The sequence below is a fragment of the Ochlerotatus camptorhynchus genome, unplaced genomic scaffold (genome assembly GCF_037179485.1).
Source record: "Ochlerotatus camptorhynchus isolate MF236.1 unplaced genomic scaffold, CSIRO-AGI_Acam_v1.1 ptg000380l, whole genome shotgun sequence".
In the NCBI taxonomy this organism is placed as follows: Eukaryota; Metazoa; Arthropoda; class Insecta; order Diptera; family Culicidae; genus Ochlerotatus; species Ochlerotatus camptorhynchus.
Genome location: NW_027040868.1, coordinates 816,107 through 826,232, shown reverse-complemented (window position 1 = coordinate 826,232; position 10,126 = coordinate 816,107). Strand labels below are relative to the sequence as shown.

At 42.4% G+C, this 10,126-nt stretch overlaps 1 protein-coding gene across 1 annotated transcript; it reads left to right on the top strand.

Moving 5' to 3' along the window:
- The first annotated feature begins 652 nt into the window (after positions 1-652).
- On the top strand, positions 653-2,885 carry LOC135710391 (uncharacterized). Its single transcript, XM_065232957.1, has 3 exons — positions 653-889; positions 958-2,343; positions 2,385-2,885. The coding sequence occupies exons 1-3, from the start codon at positions 653-655 to the stop codon at positions 2,883-2,885; spliced, it is 2,124 nt and encodes a 707-aa protein (XP_065089029.1).
- Positions 2,886-10,126: the final 7,241 nt, after the last annotated feature.

Here is a 10,126-nt window from a genome sequence, read left to right as displayed (position 1 = left end):
AGACACATTAGAAGGAGCAGAGTCGAACGTCCTCGGTCCATACAATACCGCTGGGATATCGGGGTCTCAATCCTCTCAAAAACTGTCTACGTGGATTGTGGACAGCCCCATATGGTCAATCAACGTAATTAAATGTATGCAGGCTTAAGCTGCGTCCAGATGCTATAAGATACGTGGCAACTTTTATTTAACATAGTGTAAACAATTTTTTGAAGCTGATGCTACCGGGCGTTAGCAAAGCCGGGTATTACTCACACCATGAAACTATATGGACTATATGAACTTTCTACATGGACAATTGAAATATATATCAGCATCTAATTAGCAAGCAAACGTGTAAGACCACTTCTTTTTGTGTATCCGAAACACGGGAAAGGCGTTCGTTGGCGGTTTGTCGGGAAGTAAGTCCGGGAAGTTGTTGGGCCAATGGTGAAGATTGGCCGGAATCCGAAAACGGACGGTGTTTACATGCTGTAGACAGGATATTCAGCCGCGCGAGTTAAAAACCCGTAGTGTGATACTGCCCACAGAACACTAGAACACTAGCTTGGAAGACAATAGAGTGAGTGACAAAAGAAACGCGTGGTCATGCACATGGTTGCCGCGGAAAAAGTTTGTTGAAAGGTGGCAGAATTAAGTGTAAGGTTCATCTATGAGCCACGAAGGTTCAGATTCCGAAAAATACGAAAGCGGAACTGATCGTGAAAATATCAGTGATACTGAACTTGATTCCCCTCGTCCTGCAGATCAATTTGTGACTGTACGGAAACCGAGCAAAATGCCACGGGACGGTGATCGGCTAAGGGCTGAGTTGGACGCGAAAGTGGCCGAAATTGAACGCTTGCAACAACGGTTAACAGTGGCCACGAGGAATTCGGAAGATAACCAGGTGCGTGAGGTGGTTCGACGGCCAGATTTCCGTGAGTTGCGAGACTAGTGAGTAACTTTGACCCGAAGGAAGCCACGTGCCTTTCGGCCGAAGAGTGGATCCAAGAGATCGAAACTACTGCTGCTCATTACGGATGGGATGGACCGACAAAATTGCATTGTGCTCGTTTGAACTTGGAAGGCTCCGCTAAGTTGTGGTGGTCTGGCGTTCAAAATGAAGCCATCACATGGGCTCTGTTCTCGGCGAAGCTGATCCGAGCTTACCCATCGGCTCGCGACCAAATCTACTATCACACTCAAATGACCAAGCGTCGAAAAAGGAGAGATGAGACGATCGAAGAGTATGTCTACTCTCAAGTGGCTTTAGGGAAAAGAGCCGGCTTTGGTGAAGGTGTAATAGTGAAATACGTGATCGCTGGATTGGGAGAGTTCGTGTCTAAGTCCCGAGTACAGTTGGGTGGAAGAATTGAGACGGTAGAAGAGTTGATATCTCAGCTGAAATGGATGGAAGGTATGAACGATACACCATCGGAATCGGTTGCTGCACGAGTGACCGAGAGGCAGAAGGAGAAAGTAGCGACGTGCTATAGGTGTAGTCAGCCGGGGCATAAAGCGATGTCTTGTCCGGCGTTTGCGGAAAGATGCTGCTACAATTGTGGTGTTAGTGGTAATATGGCGAAAAATTGCCCGAATCCGAAGCCGCCGAAGGCCGGACCTTCGAGAATGCAAGTAGTGGACGAGGATAATAACTTTGTGCGAGTCGTGGAAGTGGCTGGCATGAAACTAAACGCTCTAATCGATTCAGGGTGTAAAGTTTCAACGATTCAATGTCGGTTTGCTGAAAAAGCTGGAAATAGTGAAATGGCAAATACGACCTTGGTCGGTTTTGGGGGAAGAAAAGTGAATGTGGACAAAATCGTTAGATCGAACGTGAAACTCGACGAAATAGAAGTGCCGGTGAAACTAAACGTGGTCCCAAACTGGGCTCAGAACACGGCGCTGATTCTAGGACGTGATATGCTGAACCAACAGGGAGTTGTGATGGTAAACCGTAACGGAAAGGTAGAATTTCGACGGGATCGGGATCGAAGTGCAGTTCGCGAGGAATCGGATCAGATGGTTGTGGAAGTACAGCCGAGAAAATACGAGACGATGTTTACTATTGACAGTCAAGTGAAATACGCGGAAATCCGGGCTGAAGATGTGAATGCTGACGGGCCTAAAGAAGAAGTTTTGAATTTAGTAAATCGATTTCGATCCTGCTTCGCAAAGAACATGAAAGAGTTGGGTGTTGCAAAGGGCACGGTAATGAAAATATTATTGAGTGATAAGGAACCAGTGTACATCAAACCTCATCGTATGGAATATGCGCGAGAAACTGCTCTGCGTGGTATAGTGGAAGAACTTATTGAAGCAGGTATTGTGAAGGAATCGAATTCGCCGTACAGTAGCCAAGTTGTAATGGTGCCGAAAAAGGATGGTGCTTTGAATTACAGGCAGTGAATTACAGGCTGCTGAACAAAAAAACCGTGAAAGACCGTTATCCCATGCCTGACATCGAGTGGTGCCTAAATAAACTCAGTGGGGCAGAAGTGTTTATTACGGTAGATCTTTATTCCGGGTATTACCAAATTCCAGTGGCGGAGGACAGCCAAGAGTGTACCGCGTTTTCCACCCGTGACGGCCATTACCACTTTCTACGAATGCCGTTTGGGTTAGCGAATGGCTGTTCGGTATTCCAACGAGCGATGAACCAGTTGACAGCAAAGCTGCGGAAGGAGGGCATCGTTGCCTATATAGACGATTTGGTGATTGGTGGAAAAAATGTGAACGAAGTGATGCGAAAATTTGAAAAGTTGCTAGAAGTGCTTAAGGAGAGTGGTTTCACCATTAATCTGAAGAAATCACACTTTTTTAAATCATCCGTCGATTTTCTGGGATTTGAAGTGCCGAAGAACGGAGGGTCTGGCTGGAATTTTGTTGATGCAGACGGATGAAGGTTGGCAACCGGTTAGCTATTACAGTAAGCGTACATCGGAGGCAGAACGAAAATACCACAGTTACGAATTGGAGGTGTTAGCAGTTGTAGCCAGCGTCGAAAGATTTCGTCATTATTTGATCGGGAAGTTCTTTGTTCTGCGTACCGATTGCAGTGCAGTGAGAGACACATACGAAAAACGAGACATGAATGCACGAATCGGCAGGTGGTTTCTGAAGCTCACTGAATACGATTTTCGGTTGGAGCATAGGCCAGGAAGCTCCATGAGACACGTGGACGCGTTGAGTAGAAATCCAGTGGAAGGCGGAAGTAGTGTTGATCCCGTTCTGTGCGATATGATGGCTATCGATATAAGCAACAGTGATTTTCTAGTGGCTCTGCAAAGACAAGATCCTCGATTGTGTGACATTGTAGATGTGTTAGGGAGATCTCCGTTAACTGATGAAGAGAGACAAATGCAGCAGAATTATCAGTTAGATCGGCATCGGTTGATAAGGTTGGTGGAAGGGGAGAAATGTTTTGTAGTGCCAAACCGTGTTCGCTGGCGTCTAGTTTACACATACCACGATGAAATGGGCCACTTCGGGGAGGACAAAGTGTTGGAACGGCTGCAGCAAAAATTCTGGTTCCCGAAGATGCGTAAGTATGTACGATCCTACATACAAGCGTGTCCGCAATGTGCGTTCCATAAAAGTAAAGGTGGAAAACCCGAGGGATTTTTACATCCACTACCAAAAGAACCCGTGCCGTTTAGAACAGTACACATGGATCATATGGGGCCGTTTGTCCGATCGGCCAGAGGTAATTCGTATGTGTTGCTTCTCACTTGTGGGTTTTCGAAATTTGTGGTTGCCCGAGCGGTTCGGTCGACGAAAACGGGACCGGTATTGAACTTTCTAGAAGATGTAACGGCCATATTTGGAACACCAGGTCGCATTATTACAGACAGGGGTACTGCATTCACTGCGAAGAAGTTCGAGGAGTATTGTCGGGTGAACGCTATCGAGCACATCAAAACATCAGTAGGGTCGCCGAGAGCGAACGGTCAAGCTGAGAGAGCGAACAGAACAGTGCTCAATTCAATTCGGTGTATGGTTGGGGAGAAGAATACGCGTTGGGATGAGCAGCTGCAGAAGATTCAGTGGTCAGTAAACAACATGCCGAACTCGACCACAAACCTGACGCCGAGTGTATTGGTGTTGTCTTATAAACCACGAGACGTACACCAGAATACCATCATATTGACACTGCAGGATGAAGAAGATAACGTGTTGGAGAATACCTCAGAGTTGAGACAGCAAGCAACAAGAGCGATCGAGAAAAGACAACGGCTACAAAAGCGGTATTTTGACGAACGCCGCAGAAAGCCGATCAACTACGAAGTCGGCGATATGGTATTAGTGGAACGAGATCTCACGGCGATGGGTCATAGTCGGAAGCTGGAGGCGAAGTTTAAAGGCCCATATTTGGTGAAAGCGGTATTGGGTAATGAGCGGTACGAGCTGGAAGATATTCCGGGCTTGCATGGATCGAGCCGAGCGAGAACAACGGTGTATGCAGCTGATCGAATCAAGCGATGGTGCCAACTCGAGGATCTCGAAGGGTACGACGAAGCGACGTTTGATGAGACGACGGGAAGTGAAAGCGAAGATTAACGTGTGAAATAGTTTTTCGATGTAGATTGAATTTTGGATTGTATTGAAAGTGAATTAAACCTAATTTGAAATCAGGTTGGGCTGGGTGTCCGGTTGTAAACAATTTTTTGAAGCTGATGCTAACGGGCGTTAGCAAAACCGGGTATTACTCACACCTTGAAACTATATGGACTATATGAACTTTCTACATGGACAATTGAAATATATAGGGGAAATGACGGCTTCGGCATGACAGACTATTTTCGGCAACCCAAATTGAAACACTATTTTCACTGGATTTTCTTACGAAAACACTTCGCTGAATGCATGCAAACGATTATTTATGCTTTCAGCTTCAATTTGACTATATCTTTACCACTGAGAAAAAGCAATCTAGCAGGGTTTTCTTGAAATGAAACATACGCACTACAAATTGTAGCTGATTTCGAGTTGCCGATAATAGAACAGCAGATTTACATGCAGTTCAAATGGAACGGTTGCCGAAGAAAAACTGGTTGCCGACAATACTCGCTCTCACTAGAGAAAATTGGAGCTTTGTAAAAGCGTTTCAGAACAGTTTTTGACAATTCTTTCGACTGAAATTGTTAGAGCAGCTGGCAGCAAAAGATTGCAAACAAACCAATACTGCATATGTGTGCGTTCTTTAAAGAAAAAGGCTATAGAAAGAAGGTCGCTGCTTAGGTTGCCGAGAATACGTAAATTCCCCTATCAGTATCTAATTAGCAAGCAAACGTGTAAGACCACTTCTTTTTGTGTATCCGAAACACGGGAAAGGCGTTCGTTGGCGGTTTGTCGGGAAGTAAGTCCGGGAAGTTGTTGGGCCAATGGTGAAGATTGGCCGGAATCCGAAAACGGACGGTGTTTACAATAGGTACAAAAACTTAAATTTATCGATCTATGGTGAACTTGTTTTTTGCTCTAAATGATCTTTATTTTTTGAATTTGTGTGGATTACATGATTGAATTTTCAAGCGACACACATGCGTCTTTTCAACTTTAGTTGATTTGAAATTTTATTTATTAATTATTTATTATTTAATGTTCCTAGCCCTATCAGGCCTGTTCAGAGAATGGCCACTTTGGTAGGATTGGTTTGTTTGGAATTGAAAAAAAGAAAACTACTTATAAGTTATAACTACTATACGCAATTACTACCTAACCTACGTCTACTATATACATACACTTAACCTTCTATATACAAATTGCTTATTAAAGCATATTCTGATGTGTTGCATTTCTGCACAAACCTAGTCTTAATGTCATCAATTTTATAATCTAATTTAGGTACGTTCGCCTCTAGGCAAAGATCAGAAATTCTTGTGTCGAAGGGATGATCAAGGGCCATCCTCAGTACCCTATTCTGAGAGACCTGGATTTTGTTCCTGTGAGCCTGTGCACATGATTCCCACACCGGAGCTGCGTAGAGGATCGCAGGTGCTATGATTTGTTTGTAGACGGCCAGTTTGTTCCTCCTTGAGAGGCGGGATCTGCGGCAAATCAGCGGATACCGACACCTAACCAAGGCAGAGCACTTGGCTACGTTTTTCTCTACATGCGAACGGAAGAGGAGCTTTTCATCGAACAATATCCCGAGATAGGTTACTTCGGCAGACCATTCAACCCTTGTACCATCCATGATTATAGTACAAGGTGGAACCGGTTTTAGTTTGGGCGATTGCCGATGATTGCTAGAGTTTTGGAGGCATTGATTTTAATTGTCCAGCTGTTGGCAAATACGTTAAGGCATCGTTGAAGTTTTTTCGTTATTTCGTGAGGCACCTCCTTCTTTTGACGGCTATTGCGGTATCATCTGCGAACATGAAAAACACGCAACCGTCTCCGAGGGGAGGAATGTCAAAAGTGTAGATGCTATTAGGCAAAGGGTCCAACAGACTTCCTTGCGGAACACCTGCTGGGATGGAAAACGTGTCCGAAAGACAACCATTCAACCATACCTTAAACGACCTTTGCTGGAAGTAGTTACGGGTGATTTTAACCAGATGTAATGGGAAGTTGAACTTATAAATCTTGTACCCAAGTCCGTTATTAGGGTTACCATATAGTATCCTAAAGGAGGACATGTCCTCCTTTTTCAATATTCTGTCTACATCCTTCTTTTGCCCGAAAATGTCCCTCTCTTTGCATTTTTTCCAGTAACATCCCAAGTAACATTGTAAGTTTTATCGAGGATTTAAAGCATTCTTCAAGTCTTAATTATGGTTTACAGAACCCTCATATAACCAAAAATGTTACTTGAGATATTTATAAAACAGTTTTCAAAGAGCGTTGTTGTAGGGCATGCTTGTTTAATTATGTCGCAACCTCGTCTTGTCTAACAAATGCCATTCGATAGTGGGACCAGCAGTATACTACAGTTGTCAACAGCCCTACATTTAGGCTGTGGCATATTTGGTGAATTCTCACTTGAATTTGACAGATGGAATTTTTTTAAATAAACCTCCCATTCTACTAGACTTATTTTTGGCAGACCAGGAATCAATTTTGACAATAGAGGGATTTTCGATCATTATAATTTATTTTCGAAGAGTCACAGCCTGTAATACGATTGAAGGATTTTCACTTAATTTTGACATTTCGAGAATATCTTATACTAATTGATTGGGATGGTTTTGAGGCTGTAAAGCTGTAATTTACATGCAAAAAAGATCGACTAGATCATTTCCAAGTATCAACAATGAATTAAGAAGGCTAGTTTGATGCATATTTCAAAAGTATAACGAGAAGATGAGTTGAATTGATACCGACTACTACATATTAACTATCTCAATAGAACCTTTGAAAATCATGAATACCCGTTTGATAAAAACTCATTGTCATCCTTTAATGTTTAGAAAAGGAAACATTGTCCTCCTTTATCTTTAAACGTCAATGAAATGTCCTCCTTTTCAAGTTATTGATATGGTAGCCCTGTCATGCCAAACATTATTAAACGTCTAGCAAGGTCATGGCTGTGGATACAATTTTGTTACTTCGGATGTTATTCATCCCCCGTGCTAGCTGGTGATTGGTGGTGTGCCCCTTCCTGAACCCAAACTGTTCTGGAAAGAGAATATTGTTTTCCTCGACAAACTTGAGCAAACGATTGAGAATGAGTTTCTCGAACAATTTTCTCAGCGCTAAAAGGAGGCTGAATGGTCTGTAGCTTGAAGGCAATGTTGGATCCTTACCGGGATTGCGGATTAGTACAATTTTTGCTACATTCCAGATGCTTAAGAAGTAGTACAGCTCCAAGCATCTGTTAGCGGCATAAATAGACTGCACTTTCATGCTTAGTCTATTCAAGATTAAGTTGAATGTGCCGTCAAACCCGGGAGCCTTTAAATTCTTGGTACACTTCAGCGCTGAGCAAATCGGTTGTACTGTAATCTTATCCGCCGGAGGCACGACACAAGGGAGGCATCTGGGTGTTGAACACATTGCGCAACCTGATCTTCGAGCAGACTTTGGATGGTCGAGCCAAGCAAATGCGATGAAGCGACATGCTCGCCGATCGCATTTGCTTTCTCCTGTGGTTTAATTGAAAGCCAATCGTCGTCATTTTCGACTCTGAAAGGTGGAACGGGTTTGGGATGAGTTTTTAAGACCTTGGCTACCTTCCAGAATGGTCTGGAGTGGTCATTCGGATTCAGGAAAACACGCCCGAAACTTTAATTTCGGAGTGAGTACATTCTGGAAGCAATCTGCCTGTTCAGATCGGCCATTTCACGATCTCCAGTTTTGTGAAACTGGCATCAACGCACATTTCTCAAGCGAATCAGTAATTGGGTGTTGGAATCAATAGCAACAAACTTACCCCTCACAAGAACTTGTCGAACACATGCCTCGTCAGCCACGGACAAGTTGGAGTTCTTCCTACGCCAGGTCGATGTCATATACGGTGTCAAGCGGTGGATCTTCGTCAATGCCTCTGTCAACCACACATCCGAACTGCACCCAGTTGATGTGGTGGTAGTTTTAGCGTTGATGCCGACTTCATCTGAGATCGTTGTGCACCTGGCTTGGATAGATGGATAAAGAGATGAAAGTTGGTTCGTCGGTAAACTGCACAGTGTACAGTGCACGTTGAGCGTGGTCGAACAATAGACATCCGTTCCGGTTCCGCTGGTAATTCCGCCAAGCTTCATGGCGGGCATTCAGGTTGCCCCCAACGATGAATTGGGAGCTAGTACGAGTGATGTTAGAATTTATTTATTTATTTATTTATTTCGTGAAGCAAAGTAGGCTTTATACAATGGTTACAATGCACAGTGGTCGGAGATGCCAATTTGGTGAATTTAATTGTTTTGTGGTCAAACCGTTGACTTAATCCAAAAACTGTCTTGAGAAGAATCGTTAACAAAAACATTGCGCATTTTATGACAATTACCAATATTTGTCATAGCATACTATGAAAAAATAAAAATAAAATACTTTTTTTGCAAAAGAGATAGAATGGTACTTTTTTCAGCAAAGTTGTAGTACTCACAAAAATATGAAACTTTGCTGAAAATATTAAATTTTTATGTCCAATACTTAAGAAGATATGAAGCATTTTTTATTGAAACCCCCTTAAATTCAGTTTTTTAAGTATAACTTTTTTATAACAGTTTTTTAAGTAAATAATGTTCTAGAATGCTAAATGCTAAAATCATTCCTTTCAAAGTTATAGTACCTTTTACATTTATTTTTCCTCAATTTCAACTGCATATAGAGGAGAAGGTGGCAAACCGGGACACAGCACCAAGTACTTTTTTTTTAATCTTACATTACTACAAAGTAATGAAGGTTTGGTTAGCGCCAATTCATAAGTGATTCAATAGGGTCACGTTGAATGTTCACGTGTTTGGCCTTTTTCTGTATAAAAATAACCCTGTCTCCTCATTTATGAACGGTAAATTACTGATTATACAAACAGATATTATCAAACCCATCCGTGAAATTTTCTGTATGTATGCATTAACAAAAAATGATTCATTTAAGCAAAACATTTTCTAAGACAAGCACTTTGTGTGTTTATTTTACTCCAGTTGTCAATATATATTTTGGTTAGAAAAGAGTGAAATTAAAGCGATGGTGCAAAAATCTATACCATCCTCAACAAGATACTGCCGACCCGTGCGAATTCAGTTGGTAAGTGAGATGACTGAAGTTACCCTCAGAGAAAAAGAGCATGTGGATAATATGATCCAAAATCTTCGGCCAACGGAAATCGAAATCAATGGTCGTCGGATCCGAGTCGAATATAGTAAACACCCTGTCGGCATCTAAGAACACGAAAATTATTCTCAAAAAAATCACACAGAACAAATTACGCAAAAAATGGCCCTTTCAATCGAACGATGTGACAGTATAATCTAAACTGTGAAGTCACTATGTCAAAAGAAGAAATTAATTAGGGTGTAGAAGTTTAATTGTGAAAGTATTTTATGATTCTATGCGATGTGAAATAATGTCATTGATGAAGAAAAGCATTGCAAATTTGCGGCGTTCGTTGAGTGTTTGTAAGTTGATGAGCATGCAGCGTGCTTCATATGATGGAAGAGGAAAGTCGAAAAAAAATTATCCAATTCAATTTGCGAAGGAC